General features: G+C 40.9%; 1 protein-coding gene across 2 annotated transcripts; it reads left to right on the forward strand.

The window, feature by feature from the left end:
• Window positions 1-233: 233 nt before the first annotated feature.
• Window positions 234-17598, forward strand: LOC118418684 (cytoplasmic dynein 1 light intermediate chain 1-like). Of its 2 annotated transcripts, none has more exons than XM_035824678.1 (11): window positions 234-405; window positions 490-563; window positions 711-827; window positions 10800-11030; window positions 11330-11499; window positions 12581-12674; window positions 13078-13213; window positions 13696-13807; window positions 14270-14473; window positions 14850-14991; window positions 15444-17598. In XM_035824678.1, exons 1-11 carry the CDS (start codon window positions 329-331, stop codon window positions 15557-15559), a joined length of 1473 nt encoding a protein of 490 aa, XP_035680571.1. In that variant the 5' UTR covers window positions 234-328; the 3' UTR covers window positions 15560-17598. The 2 variants fall into 2 exon arrangements, with proteins under 2 accessions (XP_035680571.1, XP_035680572.1); XM_035824679.1 differs by having other exon boundaries at window positions 14850-14982.
• Window positions 17599-18045: the final 447 nt, after the last annotated feature.

The raw sequence follows: 18045 nt of genomic DNA on the forward strand, positions 1-18045 counted from the left end.
AGAAACTAATACTAGTGTTGATTATAGATTATATCTAGACAGGTTTTGTTTGACTTATTTTAGGAAGTAAGGGACTCGGACAAAGAGCCCCGAACGTTCAGTTGTGTCACTCTTAGTTGCCTAGCTTTAGCATCCAATATACCCAAATTTGGCGCATTGCGTACTTTGCTGAAACCTCCCTTAACATCATTTTCAATTTTCCCGCCACGAACTCCAACCAATGCTTGAGAACCAACCTTTGACCCGACTTCCGCAAAGTTAGTTGATGAGGTAATGGCCCGGAACCATAGCGAGGCTACATCCGGGCACTCCTGCGGATTGAGGCAAGATGGCGCCCATCGGCGACAAGTTGGTCATGGGAGCGATGGCTGAGAATTCCGACGAAGACGAAGGCAAAAATTTATGGTAGGGCACTTTCCTTGTGACAGTAGGTCAGCAAGACTTTTGGGGAGATAAAGGCGTTAACCGCATGTCGTTGTTTCTCTCCAGGTCCACGATATTGAGTGACGTTTCGACCCAGTCGAGCTCCAAGCTTCCGTCATGCAAAAGCATCATCGTTGCAGGTAGGCGGCTACCGGTGTCAGTTTATCGCTATAAAAATCATTATTTCCCTGCGTCGTTCGTCCAACCGTTGGTTTTACAATGATTGACAAGCATCTCTGTCGTTTGGGTAAGTGTTCTGTAACGTGTCATCTCTGTTCTGATTGTAGGCGAAGACGAGTCAGGGAAAACCACTTTGATAGCAAAAATGAGAGGAGACGACGAACTGAAGAAAGGGGCTGGGCTGGAATACTTCTACTTAGAAGTTCACGATGAAGATAGAGACGGTGCGTGTTTTATTTATTTCTAAACAAACCCAGTCGTGATGTTGTCTTTTTTCTCTTTTTTTCACCTTTTCCAGTATGTTTAGAAAAATAGAATGTTAGAAATTCTGACCTAGATCACGAGATAGTGGGACTGTACCTTTGACATCTGTGTTGTGGCACCAGACATTTACCCCAGTTCAGCATAGCTCACATAGGATTTGTGTGTCAATGCTACAGATGTGTTAGATCTATACCTGAAAGTGCAGTTTCTAAAAATTTTGTCATAAATGATGTTGAGATGAAATTATAGTTAAAACTAACATTGAAAATCAGTGCCGACATTTCCATAAAGTTGTGTAATTTGTTACTTGAAGAAAGAAAATGTCATTTGTCATGTCCATATGAAATCAATTGCAGTGCTGTCATCATGGTACACAGATACTGACAGACACATTTTACTTGCAGCTAAAATATATGTTGAGCTTGATATTTTATGGGCTGTGTTGTACAGTTATCTCAGTTGTAAACAAAATAATTTGTGTGTTGTTGTTTTTCTTGGTACATACCATATAATGATTTTATGTTCCTTAATTAAGAAATGATATGCCCATGTTAACCGTTTATGAAAGATTTATGTTGTTTTTTTACGTATATATCAAGGACATTATCAAATAGAATTGCATTCTTAACATACTGGTGACAAGAGTTAGTCAGTAGCACAGTGGCACTGTCCACTTCACAGAAGAAAAGATGCATCATTTGCAAAATTTATTTTCCGAATTAGAATTCATGGAATTATATGGATCAGTACATGTTAATATCCAGGGTTTTTCTAAAGAGGTGAATCTAATAGTCTTTCCGACTAAGAAAGATGTCATACTCTAACCATGTATCCCCTTACCCAGGGGAGCAGATTCTCTGACAGGCATAAAACTCAGATTGACCAGGGATGCTACTAATACTACTAGTACTGTCACATGTGGCAACAGTCTTCAACCATGACTTGTCAGATACTGACAGTAATTTATCCCACAAGAGGCTGTAGTAAAAATACCCCATTTTAACCTAAAATTCTAATCCACACCATGCCCCCTGCTCCTTATCTCTACTTCTCTGCAGTATTCCCATACAATTTTTTTCTAGAGAAACCCTAAATACCTGTTCAAGTAAAACATTACTGAATGTAAAGAGGGCATGTGATGAGTAACACAGACGATAAAGCTGTATTTATCAGGAAATATGAACCCTTACATGTTCCACTTGTGGTCATCTTGAAGTGTTAGTACATCTAATCTGCTGCCTCTCAAACAAATTAGCCCACTTGGGACATACCAATAAAAGAGAGGAGACAGTTCACAAGAAATGGTTTCTGACCGTTACCGTACAAATAACGATGTAGTAGTCTCATACTCTGAATATATGTTAGTCAGGACTTTTCTGATCCAATGCTAAATGTTTGATTGAAAATGTCTGACTGTGTCCTATCCAGTTTTTACAATGGAATAACCCAAAGATGTCCATCTGTCATGATGTTTGTGCATTTGTTTTAACAAGCTGGCAAGTTGTCATTACCTCCAAAAGTTGTTTTCTTTTTTGTTGGTTTGTTTTGTCTTGGATTAAAAAACTGAATGGGTGGGAATGCCTTTGGCAACCTCATGCTGTTTATATTTTCAAGTCCCTGCATCCAAGGAGGTTTTTTTTTCAAACCCCTTGCTGCATCTAGGTTAGAAGGGCTAATAAAATGCTCTTCTAATGTTCCAATATTATCATGCATCCATTTAGTACTTGAACTAAGATTAGCATTGCTAGCACTGTGCTTGAGCATACAGGAGGAAAAGTATAAAAAAAGATTTATTGATCCACTATCATGTTATAAACATGACTACTAGTTACAAGTACTTGCTGTGCCAGGGAATTGGATTAGAACTGCACCTCTGTATATGAATATTTTATGAGGTAAGGTCTCTCTTGAAGGCAGTAAAGGTCTCCCTTTCTATCTGTATCAAGAAAAGAACAATCAAAGACCATGATGTTAGATTTAATCTTAGTTTGAAGTCTGACAGCTTGTCAGAATTTTTAGCATTCCAACAATTGATTTCTTCCATTTTTTTAGCCCTAGAAAAGTATGAAGGGAATGTATACAGTTGTTAAGATTTAGAGAGAAGAGAGTTAATGAGGTTAACTCTTTAGTTTTGCCCTTTTATGGAACCTGTTGTAAGATTTGCCTTTGACGTCTTTGATATTTGCTTAAGACATTCCTTCATGGCTCATTGCTTAGTTAACAATAACATGTTCTAATTTGTATTCAAAAACCGTAAAATACTTTTTGTTATGGGCCATCAGTAGAACCTGTTTTACAATTACAGTACCTGGTTTACCACTGTACTTACAAACAAACAGTTATCAGACACTCACCATGTGTTTCTATAATTTCCATATTTTGACCTCCGTTCTTAGGAATTCGAGGACAGTAGCTTCCCAGGTTATTTATTGCAGCAATGTTTAAAGTCAAAATCGGTATTGTTCAAATGAGATGGACAGTAAATAATTAATAGACTGAAAATGCATACTTATGACCAGAATTTGTTAGCTTGTTGTCTTTCTGGCCTGGTGGTTTCAATCAATGTTCAGTCAAACTGAATGTAGATATCCTGTACTTTGCTCTGATAGGGTTATTTCAGTCCAAGCACAATTTGGAGGGTATACAGATTTGTCCCATTGGAGGCACAATTCTCTGATACAGTATACCAATGTTGTATAATCCCTGTGTAATTCATTCTACTTCTAGACATATATCTTTACAAATATTAACAGCATTGTGGTGTATTGATCGTACTAGTATATTGAACTGTTTTGGATATGGACAAAGTCCAAAACTTACACAATGTTATATTTGAATAACGTGATAATGATGTCATTATGCCCTACATGTATGTAGCATGTTGCCCAAAATGTAATTGATATAGGTATACAAGTTTTTACCAGTACAGTACATTTCATAAGCATTTGACTCTGGGAGGCAATACAGTGTAACAAATTTAACTCCTCCAGCTCACACAATCCTAAATGCAGTGTTCTTCTCCCTGCTTTTTAACCCCCTAACCAGTGACAAATGAGGTTCCAAAAGGCTACTGCAGCCTGGGGAAGGTTGAGGTAGCTGTCAATCATTGTTGATTGACAGGTGTATCTGAATGTCAAACACATGTCAGTGTAGCATTTTATCAAGCCAAGGATTTCTGCCTTGTCTGTATCTAAAAGCATTGGATGTACTGATATTTGCCAAATTGAATCCATAAGTAGATGTAGGTCCTTGTTGATAATCCGCAGTAACATGACAGCTGCCGTCATCACACATTTTTATGTAACAAATACTGTTGAGTTATGTAGTTGTGTGTAGCAATAGCTAGTTACTTCTTACGAATTAATGATATACGTGTATAGGTTCTACTAGCAAGTTAGATCACCTCTCAGTCACTGCACATACAGTACAGTCAAGTAAAGATAAGTAAACCCCAATATGCATTTGTCTGTGCATAGCCCACATGTGTGCACATCAGCACTAGCACACTGTAATTGTAAAATACTGACATATATATTTCTAAGATCTATAATGATGAATGCTAGCTGCATGGAGCTATAAAAGTCATAAATAAGTAAATTGCAGACTATTTGTCATCATCATAGTTCACAAGTTACATTATGATACACACACATCTCTTATGTTTAGGGTGACAGTTTATGCTAAACATGTTGATCCGATACTGGTATTGCAGTGCAAGCAAAGTCTAAGGTTGTCATGTGACTTATGTCATTCATGTCAGTCAATCATGCCAATTTCAACAACTTAATGTCACTGCCCAATCATAAAGCTAACACAATGTAGTTCCTACAGTAACAGTACTCATTTGAATCACTGTATATCTACAACCCTCTGGTCATCATATTTTGTCCAATGCATGTGTGAAAAGAGAACCCCCCAGGGCACTGACAGTGCCAGTTTTAAAATAGCTAAAAAAGCTTACATGACACTTTAACTAGTAATAGGCTTCGCCTCGGGTGTTAAAGGAACCCCCTTGTGGGTGGGGCAACCCCTATTTCCACATAATCAAGCCACGCCCATCATCTATCTATTTTAGAACATGGCCACTATCCCGAAGATATTCTTTTATTTATCTAGATAAATCAAAGATATTTTATTCAGAATATCACATGATATTTAAACAAAATGACCTCAGATACCCTACACGTATCTTTGCAGTAGAGTCTGTAGACATGTCCAGACACAACCAGTCCTCCAGAAGGTTTGTTGACCTGGGAACCAAAACACGACTTGGTACATGGAATGTCCTGTCGATGAGAGAGGAGGGATCGGCCGAATTGGTCGCAAGGGAGCTAAACAAAGTAAACCTCTCCATCACCGCCCTCACTGAAGTGCGCTGGCCTGGGTCTGGAGAACTGTGCACGGAGGGGACATCCTTCATCTACAGTGGCAGGGGTGATGGTCTACACCTCCAAGGTGTTGCCTTAGCCCTGGATAGAAACGCACGGAATGCTCTCCTTACGTGGGACCCTGTCTCCGAACGCATCCTTAAGGCAAGGCTGTTACACCGCTATGGATACATGACCGTGATTTCCGTCTACGCACCAACAAATGCCCACAGTGATGCAGACAAAGATGCCTTTTACCACCTGCTCTCTGACGTCTTAGCCGGAGTCGACCGCCGGGATTTAATCGTAGTCATGGGTGACTTTAATGCCACAACTGGGACAGATAGATCTGGATACGAGCAGTGTATAGGACCACATGGGCATGGCACCAGAAACGACAACGGGGAGCGCATGCTTCAACTTTGTCAGCTCCATCACATGAAGGTCTGTGGTAGCTATTTTAAGCGTAAAAACATACACAGACTTTCTTGGTACAGTAACAATGGTCACACCAAAAAAGAGATAGACCACATCTTAACCAACCACAGATGGAAATGTATTCACAACTGCAGAGTGTATCGCAGTGCTGAGTTCGGTAACACCGACCATCGCCTAGTGGTGGCCTCCTGTAAAATTTCCTTGAAAAAGAACAGCCCACCTGGGAAGCCACCTTTCAGACCTGACATCGCAAAACTCCAAGACACAGCCCTCAGGCAGAAATTTTGCGATGAAATCACCAGGAGATACACCAACAATCAGCCTGCTCCTCTTGATGTAGAGTCAGCGTGGTCTCAATTCAGGGACAACATCTCGGACTCCGCCAGAGCAGTCCTCGGGAAGAAAACGAAGAGCCACAAACCCTGGATTAGTGAAGAGACTCTGACGATTATTGAAGAACGCAGAAAAGCCCGCCTCACAGGTGACATAACAACCTACAGAGCTCTGAACTCTAGACGACAGGCACAGCTCAGACGAGACAAGCAACGGTGGCTCCTTCAGACTGCAGAGGAAGTGGAGTCAGCCAGTGCTGCTGGAAGACATAAAGCCGTGTACGAAGCAATTCGTAAGCTGGCAGGTAAAGCCATCCCATCAGCAGTCGGCCCTGTGGTGGCCGAAGATGGCAGCGCCCTTCCAACTACACAAGAGCAGCTGAACAGGTGGAAGGAGTACTACTCCAACCTGCTTAACAGACCTGCACCATCTCCCTCCTCAGACACACTTGAGGAACTAGCAGACGCGGCAGTACCGGACAATAACATCAGTACCGATCCCCCTACTGACGACGAGATCAGCAGGGCCGTTCGTCAGCTGAAGAATGGCAAAGCTGCCGGGTACGACGGCATCCCCCCCGAACTCCTGAAGAACGGGGGCGAGAGCACCATCCGCTGGCTGAAATGCCTGTTCTCTGCCATCTGGGAATCGGGGACCATCCCAGAAGACTGGAAGAGAGGAATAATCCTGCCCTTCTATAAAAACAAAGGTCGCAGAAACGAATGCAAAAACCACCGTGGCATCACTCTCCTTCCAGTCCCAGCCAAGGTTTTCAGTATGGTGATTCTTAACCGCATAAAGCAACCTCTGGTGAACTCTCAGCGCCCCGAACAAAGTGGCTTTACTCCAGGTAGATCTACAGTCGACAGGATCCTTGCCCTCAGACTACTCGCCGAGAAAAGGAGGGAGTACAGGAAGGCTCTGTTTGTCGCATATGTAGATCTCAAAGCTGCCTTTGACTCGGTCCACAGGCCATCTTTGTGGAAGCTGCTGCGCGCCAGGGGCATTCCAGATAAGATCGTCAGCCTTATCCAGGCACTGTACACTGACACTACAAGCTGCGTTCGAGTAGGAACAAACTACTCGGACTGGTTCACACTTCTCAGCGGCGTACGCCAAGGTTGTGTCCTGGCTCCAACGCTGTTTAACATCGCCATTGACCATGTAATGTCCAGGACTGTTGGCCGAGGGATGTGTGGAGTTACGTACGGTCAACATATATTCACAGACATGGATTACGCCGACGACGTGGCACTGCTTGCAGAGTTGTTCGATGCCCTTGTCAGCACGCTGGAGATCTTTTCAGCCGAGAGTCAAAACCTGGGTCTAGAAGTCAGCTGGCTGAAGACTAAGGTGCAGTCCCTCAGTGACTTTCTTGATCAACCTACCTGTCCACCGATCAATGGAGAGTCAGTAGAGGTGGTTTCATGCTTCACCTATCTCGGCAGCGTTATTACGCAGGACTGCAAGTCTGACCAAGATGTCAAGCGCAGACTCGGAATCGCCTCTGCAGCCTTTGCCAGCCTTGGCCGTGTATGGCGCTGCAAACATCTCTCCAGAACGGCCAAGCTGAAGGTGTACAACACTCTGGTTCTTTCAGTGCTCCTGTATGGAGCCGAGTCATGGACTCTCACCAAGTCACTGAAACAGAAACTGGACTCCTTCGATTCACAGTGCCTTAGAAACATCGAGGGCATCCGCTGGCAGGACCATGTCACCAACGAAGTAGTACGCCACACAACAAACCAGATCCCGGTCAGCCAGAAGATCACCAAGTACCAGCTTAACCTTCTGGGACACATCTCCAGAGCAACACCGACCCAGGAAGTGATCAAATTGATCACCTCAGTTCCAGATTCAACTTGGAGGCGCCCCAGAGGCCGTCCTAGGAGCAGATGGGAGGACCAAGTCTTCAAAGTGCTGGACACCACAGGGGTCAGCAGATCTGACTGGAGAACTCTGGCTGAAAACAGAACATCTTGGAGGGACATGTCTACAGCCGCTATGCATCTCCCCTGATGCCCGCGGCTGATTGACCTCAGATACAGCATCCTGTACCTCTCTAGCAAACAAATAAACAATGGATCTGTTCTTGCCTTTACCACATGGTGTGGTTTATGGCACCTGACACCAGACTACCACATGGTGTGGTTTATGGCTCCTGGCACCAGATGTGTGTGGTCTTGCAGATTTTCCCGCTAGAATTTTTCTGCTTGTTGAGCCCAGCAGTCTGCTCCCAGTCTCACATGGGAAGGACACTGTGAGGGAGCGTGGTGTGTCTATCATGGATCTTAACTTCGACTTGGGACTTGACGATTTGTTGAATCCTGTTGAACCTGAGGATCTCAGCTTTGGTAACCAGTTTTTCCAGCATGTTGGAATGGACCTTGAGGCTCTGCTCATGGATGTTTCAAACAAACTGCAGCCACCGCCCCCAAAATCGAGACCAACAGCTACAGCGACCACAACAACTGACCACAACAACTGCCATGTTCTAATAGGGTGTTAAAGTGGAGTCCCTTCAGTTCTATACTTTTGAACAATGGGTGACCTGTGCTGTGCATTAGGATCATAGCAAATGCAAATGCAATTGTATTTGTTACAGTATATACATGTACATGTAATACTCTGCATATGAAATATGAAGAACATCTGTGAAAAATCATATTGTGGTTTGCTGTTTTTCTGTTCAGAAATGTTTATTACTAGTACATCTAACTTGTAGTCTATTTTTTCCATTCTCAAATGTTACATTATCGTGTTGTCCATTTTTGCCCAGGGCAAAAAAGGTGTATGGCACAAATCATCTCCTTTGAAGTGTGCAATTGTTGCTGTGATTGGAAAATGAACATATTTGTAAATTGCAGTCTTGTTGATTGAATTTTTTCAGTCCTGTTTTTCTCAGGACACACCTGTATACTTTATTAATCCTAAGCCCATCAGCTATCATACATTGAAGTAGGTAGCTAAGATATCAACAGTTTATGATGTATGTTGGCACTACTTTTACAGTTTTGTCTGCTGTATGCATATCATATATGTCTTTTGTAGCAATTGTTTTCTGAAGCTTTACCATAATGAATTTATTCCATTAGATGTGGTTGTTTTGAAACATTCCTGTAGGGTCTACTCGTCAAAATTATAGACTAGAATAGTACATATGTACTGACCGTCGCTGCAAGGCCAAGATTGTAAACAAATGTTCACTTTGAACATTTGCCAACTATTCTAGCCATGATGTCATCTGTTAGTTCCTCCTTTAGGAAGCCATAGACTGTTAGTTTAGTTGTAACCTACATATGCTGTTTAGGTTACCCCAGTACTGAATGCTAAGGCCCAGAGAGGAAGAACAATAAGATTCTATGTCACAACATCCAAGAAATAGCTTTTCCATGACACGATAGTCTTATATTGGGAACATTTCCATTGCAAATATGATTTTCCTGCCATTGCCCCAGTGTCCAACCCAATTGCAGCACGGTAATTTGATTAACATTCATGTCACATGCCTAACATATTGGTGGTAATGCCAGGCTCCTAGAAGTCTCCACCCTAGTAAGCACCACAGTGGGTGTACAATATATAGCTACAGTTTAACTACAAAGTAGATTTGTTACAATATGCATATATATCAGGATTTTTAGAAATATCGTACTACCGGTAGAGTTATGATATGTTGGATACAAACACCATTTAATACAACAGATTATCCATTTGATGTTCCTCATGACATGTGCCATATGGCACTTGTTCAGGATTTTCTCCTCTATAAATATCACACTTCAAGAATCGTCAGCGTGGCCTATTTGAATATTCTTTATAGTGCCTACAGACGTCACCTAATTGGGATGATCATGTGGCTGTTAGACGTGCATATCCCTTTGGGACCTGATGATTTGAACATGATTGACGTCATTCTGTGGGTGATGCCATTGTTGCATACTTCCTATAGCTATGTTCAGCTTGTACAGTTATTGTGTTCAACAAACAATATGCTATGGCTTTGGTCATTTTTAATTATATAATATGCAATGGTCCAAATGTCAGTGTTGATACTTAGGATGGAAGAACAGTGTGGTTTATATAACAAAATAGAAGGAATACTGTAGGGTGGTAGTTAGAGTGTCCCTGGGCTAAAGTACCCACATGGAGTCTATCTTATTTCATAATGTACATGCTTTGGTATCAAAGCATTGTTTTTACAGACTTTAGATGTACTAAAGAACTATGAGCTTGTGGACGTACCGACTACTTAAACTTTATCTAACACCAGTTCATAAAAGAACAAGAAATATACATGCCTTAAAGTTCAAGACATTCAAACTAGGATTGAGATGTGCACATTTTTTTTCCAATAAATTTCATTGATAGGAACTTGTTGCGTCTAGGTAGAGGTATACTTGCTAGATAGCATTGAACAACATTTAAAGCTAGATTTACGCAGGGTAGGTGTGATAGGCCGTTTAGCCTTTAGTGTACGTCGATGAAGATTAGACATCCAATTAGTAAGATATGCCAAAAAGCAGTTACTCCAGCAACTGGATATGATTTTGAAACAATCAATGACCATTTCCACAATCATATCCAGTTGCTTGAGTAACTCCTTTTTGGCACCCTTCAGTGTGATATAACGAGCTGCTGCCACACCTTGTGCCTTTGAAGCTGGTGTGTTGTGCCGAAGAACCGTTATACCATTTTTATACAGATACAGAATATTTATAAAACTCTGACTTGAATACATGTGTATGTTGAACACTGTTAGTCATGACTCTGTGCTTCCATGTTTTCCCCCAGACCACACAAGGTGCGGTGTGTGGGTGATGGACGGAGACTCACACCACAGGGGCTTGTTGCGGTTTGCCTTGTCAGCAGAAAATATAGAGCACACGTTAGTCATGCTGGCGGTGGACATGTCCCGACCATGGACCATCCTGGAGTCTCTACAGAAATGGGCAGACATCATACACCACCACATCGATAGGTTGAAAGTCCCTCCTGAGAAGATGAAAGAATTAGAAGAGCAATGTGAGTACAGATGATTCTGAACCAACCTTTGATTTCCAAGACAAAAAACAGACTCAGCCAAATCTTCAATTTATTTAAGTTGCAGAAAGTTTATGATGCCCCTCGTATCTATTGAGGGATGGTTGTAACACTCTAATGTAAATTCCTTCTTTAATTTCTCGTGCAAAAAAAGTTTGGTGTTCATGAATCTTACTTTTGACTGGGTATCCAGGTGGCTGTCTATGTATGTGTCATGACACGTCTTTTTGTTTGCTCGTGTATTCATGTGTTTGTGTATTTTTGCTGGTGCGTATCCACAGTGGTCAGACAGTACCAGGAATATGTAGAACCTGAGGAAGGTGCCCAGTCCCCACAGCGGCCCAAGGCCATGACCCCAGGAGCAGGGGAGGAGGAAACTGTGGTTTTGCCCCTCGGGGAGGACGTACTGACACACAACCTAGGAGTGCCTGTGGTAGTAGTTGTAACAAAGGTAGGTCTGCGAGACTGTAGTTTAGCAGTACATAGTGGTATTAACTACACAGATACTGTGATACTGTACTGTGATAGCCAGCTTAGGTAAGTCAATGGTAGCAAGTTGCCCTGTTCATTGATGGATGGATGGGAAGTCCCAACTTGACTACCGGTTTTGTCTGCAACAGCCCTTTAAAATGACACACTCCTTTTTCCTCGCTAATTACAGTGGAACCACATTACTATACAGGGCTCGAAATACACTTTTCAGTCAACTTGCACCTGTGCAAGTTAAGCCAAAGGTAACTTGCACCAAAAGAAACTTACTTGCACAACCCAAAATAGTGAACTGTTAACCCTTTATCTCCTCTTCTGAAAATTTGCAAATGTACATGAGTAAATGGGGATACATACTGGTAAAGACCACATGTTTGGATATTTGTTTTTCTGTAGCGTATCTTATTTTTGGTTTGAAATTGTACAAACTGTTTCATAAAAACTGTGAATTTAGCCTCAATTAAAGACAACTCAATGTCTACAACTCGATAAGATCCATAGATTTCTTCTGGACTCTTCGAGTGACATCCATCACAGTAACATCTCCAGAATGAAGTGGTAGAACAACTCAATACAATACACATAACTGGAAAAACCAGTTGAACATTTTAAAGTCACTAATTAGTATGCAAATGTGACTCATATGCAAATCAAGGTAAGACAACACCATAGGAATCATTAGCATTGTAGAGATGGATTTGTTTACCTGGATGTCTAACCAAATTTAGAAATAACAAATTTAGGCTTTTTTTTATTCAGTGTTATTTTCTTTTACCTTTCAATGACAGACAATATTCTCGGTGTGTGTAAGCTTTTTCTAATGTCAGGTATTAGAGGACAAAAGTAACTTGCACTGGTGCAAGTTTGGTCTAAACTTACTTGCACCACACCAATTTTACTTGCACAAACTTGCATATGCATGTGGTATTTCGAGCCCTGCTATAGCTTCTGACCACCATTTCCCATTAATGATAATATGGTTTGCATTTATATCCCATCCAAGTCCGTGTGTTGATAATTGATATCTATTTTGTTTCAAACAGACGGACGCCATCAGTACCCTGGAGAAGGAGCATGACTATCGAGAGGAGCACCTGGACTTCATCCAGCAGCACATACGCAAGTTCTGCCTAAGATGTATCCTTCACACATGGCCAGGTGTCAATAGGGGAAGTCTGCCTTTCATCATAGATGTTAGAGCATTTTCTTTTAGCAAAGTTTTTTTCCGATACCATTAGTGAAGGATGCCAGGTATCCAAGTTTTGTCTAAAGGAGGCAGTAGACAAATTGAAAGGTCAAAATGATTTTTAATGTTTATCTCATAAACTGTAAGCTTTCCATTTTGAGCTTACTTCTGCCAGCTCCAAGTTAGTTTCTGTGGGTTGGATAGGAGATGGTACCTTCTTTCTGGAGACCTTTCATGTCTGAACCATAAGGTAGAGAATAACTCAGTTGGCCTATGTTGGCCAAGTATAGAAGGTTAGTATAAATGTGTGACTGTTCTTCAGTTAGAATCCCTTGACTCAAACCCTTCTCCCAGACGGAGCAGCACTATTTTACACATCTGTCAAGGAAGACAAGAACATCCAGCTGTTAACCAAGTACCTGGAACATAGGTTATATGACTTCCCCTTCCACACGCCTCCACTGGTGGTGGAGAAGGATGCTATTTTCATGTGAGTAGTGAGAGACACACAAGGACAAAGTTGCACATAAAGCAGCTTCCTGTATACTGGAAACATCTGTGATCAGTCAAGTGCTTGGCAAATAGCTTTCTGTTCCCAAATTTAACCAAAAATATTCCATTTATCCCCAAAGAGCCCCATTTGTATGATTGATTAGAATACATTGATGATGATCAGACATCCAGGTAATAAGGTACGCCAAAAATCAGTTACTCAAGGAACTCGATATGATTTTGGAATGATCAGAATGTTAAGCAATCTGTCACTTAAATGTTATTGCCCTAGTAGAATATGTGTCTTGTTCATGTTGTTGTGATGTTGTAATATGATATGAATACATTAGGGATGGGATTAACTGTATGGGAGAAAAAGGACTCTGAAAGTGCAGCTTTTCCTTTTACCCTAACAAAGCTCTTTCCTCCTTCTTGGTTATCCCTGTGTAATGGTCCTGATGTTTTGATCCTGTCGTGCAGTCCATCGGGATGGGACAACCACAACAAGATCAGCATCTTGTACGAGAACCTGCACAACATGAAAGCAGAGGACGCCTTTAATGACAACATTGCGAAGCCCATCATCAGGAAGGTTGGTTTGTCACAATGAGCTTTGTACAAACAAATTATAGTCAAAGCTGTACAAGTGACTTCCTATGCATAAAGACTCTCGGGTCAATGTGACGGTCGCTTAAATAATTGTTCCCAATAATGCGATTTATGAATCCTCTCTACAGTTACCAACTGTCCACATACACGTAGACCAGATTTTATTGGTCCCAGTGTTGTTTTTGGTAAGTTTAATTGTGCTTTTGGAACAGATGTCTGTACTCAGTACACAGGCATTTGATTTAAGGTTGCCAAAAACATATGAAAGATTAATACATGTATTAAAAAATGAGCAACCATATTAAAATGTGTATACATTTTATGTTATGTAAATGTTAGATATAATTTTGTATGAAAACTAAAATTGAAAACTTAGTAAACTAGAGCAGTGGTGAAACCTTGCATACATAGCACCAGACATTGACATTGACTTTTGTTTGCATAGTCTGTTGGAGAAGCCAGAGAGGTGATCGCCGATGACGAGCAAGCGTTCCTGATGAAACAACAGGCTGTCCTGTCCAAGGCGCTGCCAGCGGGGGCGCAGAGAGACTCGCCACAGCGATCACCCATGGGGGTCCAGCGTACGCCCGAGAGAAGAGTCGGCGCAAACGTCGCCAGTGTGTCGCCCATCCCTGCTGGAGGGAAGAAGGTGAGAGGGGTTTTTTTTTCATAGCTGAAAGTGCTTACAAAGGTTGTTGGTATTATTATGTACTCTTTTTTTATCCAACAAATGTTGTGATACCCTAAGCTGCTAACCCTAGATCTAGAAATGTTTGCAGTTTTATTTTTGCAGTTACCTCTTGCAGTGAAATCATACATCCATTAATAATGCATTTTCTAATTCTACTCCACTACTCTTTTCCCCTCCTACTACGAAAACTATCACAAAAGTAATTGCATTTACAGTAGGCATCCTTGACCAACTTCTTTTACGTGCCATTCTGCCCAAACTTTTGGTCTGTGCGATCACTTTTCTTGTTTCTCCCGACAATGGAATATCCCTGATTGTGTTACTCCTGTTGCAGTTGGAGGGAGCGAAAGGTGCAGCAGGAGCCAGTGAGGGAGTGCTGGCCAATTTCTTCAACAGCCTGCTCAGTAAGAAGACCGGTGCTGGTGGTAGTCCGGGAGCACCAGGCACCCCAGCAGGCAAGAGTCCAGGTAATACAGGCAAGGCGGCTTTGGTTTCTTGATAACCTCATTCATAGACAAAAACAGTGACGCACCCCATAGACAAGCCAAACAATACCCACCTTTTTGTACTACTGCAACCTCATATACCAGTAATAGCTGTCATACAGCAATGACTGGTACATTTTTAGAATTCTTAGTCATCATCATCAGTCACTGTATTCTGCATCTATAGTCTTTAGAAAGTCCTATAGCTGCATTCAGTCTTTCTTCAAAATGAAAGCTGTCTTCATAGTATCATACTACTAAAGGTGTAGGAAGCTTCATAAGATGACAAGCTTACAGTGTGCAAATGAACAAAACTCCAAATTTCAAAAATGACCATTTGATTATGCCTCTCCTCAACTCTGTTCAGGTTGTCATCATACGTGCGTTACGATTCTTCTGTCCACTCAAAGAATGATTGTGTTTTCATTGTGACTTTACCACAGTTGGTCCTGCAGACAAGGCAGTAAGGAGCGACGCAGCAGCAGAGTTAGATCGACTGACACGAGGAACGAGAAAGCCCGTTCAAGGGCAGAACCCACAGAGTAGCAGCGCGTCCTGAGTTGAGCGGCATGCACTCAGCGCATCTCAACTATAGAAATCTACCATTGCTATGCTAAGAGACAAAAGAAATTAAATGATTATGTATCATTATTATTGCTGTAGACTTTAACAAAGGCTCTGTCATCTTCAATGTGGTTTTTGTAAACATACTATTATTCTAACAAGAAAATATTAACGAGAGTCTATTCCAAATGTACTACTAGTACGTAAACCTTTTTGCTATGGACTGCAAGTAAAACAAAGAAGAAATCAGTTGTTATACAATTTGCTGTTTTTTCTTGTGTTGAGGAAGACTGTCTCTTTAGACAATTCTTACATTTCTATTGCAAACATGGTGGAAATTTGGTAGTTCATGGTAAGTTGTCACAATTGTATTTTAAATTATTCTAAGTTTGAAGGCCATTGGTTTCCACCATGACAGCATCATCAGCGCCCACAGAAATAGATGATACAAAAGTTAATCAAAATGAATGTGTATTATGTAGATTTGAAGGACTCCTCTTGCGTGAAATGTGTTCTTTCTACCTGCAGCTGTAATGTTTGTTTTAGTTTCTAAGACCCAATCATGGCTTGGTTCAGGGATGTACTTTATTTGTTGGCCAGAAACAATTGAATTATAATGCCACTTTGATTTGTTTGCACACTTAAAGACTTAGGGGCTTCCTGATGGTCAAGATACTACAAGTTAATACTAAAAGTTGTTAAAAACACTTGAAATGTTACTGAAGACTACAGGCATTCAAATCCACAAGGCACCGTGGAAAATGTAACCCTTGATATATTTTAGGCTCTTGCTTCTTTGACTTAAAATCAACTAATAGCTCATTATATGTACCCAAAAGCAGCAGAGATCAAGAGGCTATGTTTATTCTATAGATCATGCTATGCATCTACCTTCTTGATAAAACATTCAGACACCCTGGCATTGGTTTTACATCCACTCAGCTTAAGTATGTCATGCCCAAGCGCCAAATTGGTGCCAACATGCTGCCTGTTCAGTTAATCTTGAAACTATATTTAGTTAACCAAAGAAAGGCAGCTCATAATGGCCTTTCGTGGAAGGCAGGTAGCATTGGCATGAGGGAGGCATGAGTCTTTCTTTGCGGACATTGTAATGTAATGAAGTTTGGTGAAGAAAAGATGCATTCTTTCAATTGTCACACAGATCTTGTTTAAATCCCTTCCCTTAAGCACTGACCATAGGTTTGATATAACAGTACAATGCTGTACTCCCCTATCCTGCTTTGGCTGTATACAATGTGATGTTGATATGGGAAGAGTCTAGGCTTCTAAGATGCTCAAGTCTTTCAGTGGAAGAAGGGGAGTGCATTTTTTTGGCCAAGCCTTTTATTTGTGATTCGAATGGTTTGACCATAGCTTCACATGATTTGTAATAATGGTGACATTTCAAAGCACTGCTGACTTCAATTATCAAAATTTCCCAGTTGGAATAGATGGTCAGGTTGAATAGCCATACTTATCAGTTTTGTGATATTTTTCGTAGTTAGAGGTAGCAACAACATGGCACAATGCTAACTGGGAAAGAATGTAAGCATAGCTAAGAATGATATCCATATGCATGGATTGTAGGATCCTGTCTAAGTTTTCAAGGCAGAAAGTTATGTAACTGGGTATAACCATAGTTTGATATGTTTGCGAGTGCATACCTTTCAATTACTGATACATGATCTATGATCTTACAAACTGGTACATTGTACATGTTTGCAATTATTGTGCTGGAAAGGGAAAAAAAGATGTGTTTTGCAGGTATGTGTGCAAATATAACTACATTTGTAATATAATCCGTAGCAATGTTATGTTGGAAAATGAAATGCTTGCTGACTTATTACTACTATTGTTTATTCGATCTGGTCAAAGTGTTGCTTTCAAGAATGGGAAACTGGTAACCAATACACGCACCTAGGGCATACAATGTACATCACATCCAAAGTCAACAAACAAAAATTTTGACACGATTAGTGGAGACTTTGATAAGAGCTGTAATGATGAATTGTATTAAAGCTGGTTAAAAAGTGATGTTTGATTTATTGTATACCTTGTTACTTTTTGAAGTATGCCAGTTTAGGGGTAGACATTGGGCAGTGCTGACGACGAATTTGTACATGAATTATGGTAATCCATGTTTTGCAGGGCACTGTTTTACAAACTGTGGTCCCGTGGTGCGTGAGACTAGAGAAATTAAAATTCATGAAAGGCATCTAATTTTGGTCTGTCATACTTCTAGCTTAAGATTTCTTTCAAAAGTCTCTTTAATCTAGATCATATATCAATTGCTTATTAGTCTGATCAAGATAGATAACAATTTTATATTTAATTGCAGAGTTTATATTAATGGCAAACCTAAAATCATGTAACAAATTTGAGTCAGTATGCCACCAATGTTTGTGATATGGTAGATCTATACATTCTTCACATGACGGCAAATGCCAGTAAGTTCTGTTCATAATATCATATCATATATAT

This window comes from Branchiostoma floridae, chromosome 6 (assembly GCF_000003815.2).
Source record: "Branchiostoma floridae strain S238N-H82 chromosome 6, Bfl_VNyyK, whole genome shotgun sequence".
NCBI classification, from domain to species: Eukaryota; Metazoa; Chordata; class Leptocardii; order Amphioxiformes; family Branchiostomatidae; genus Branchiostoma; species Branchiostoma floridae.

What these genes read in the sequence shown, in the direction of transcription:
- LOC118418684 (XM_035824678.1), top strand. Translation starts at nt 329, where the DNA reads ATGGCGCCCATCGGCGACAAGTTGGTCATGGGAGCGATGGCTGAGAAT. An exon ending in GACGAAGGCAAAAATTTATG is followed by an intron (nt 406 to 489) that starts GTAGGGCACTTT and finishes GTTTCTCTCCAG; the next exon opens with GTCCACGATATTGAGTGACG. An exon ending in GAGAAGGATGCTATTTTCAT is followed by an intron (nt 13,214 to 13,695) that starts GTGAGTAGTGAG and finishes CCTGTCGTGCAG; the next exon opens with TCCATCGGGATGGGACAACC.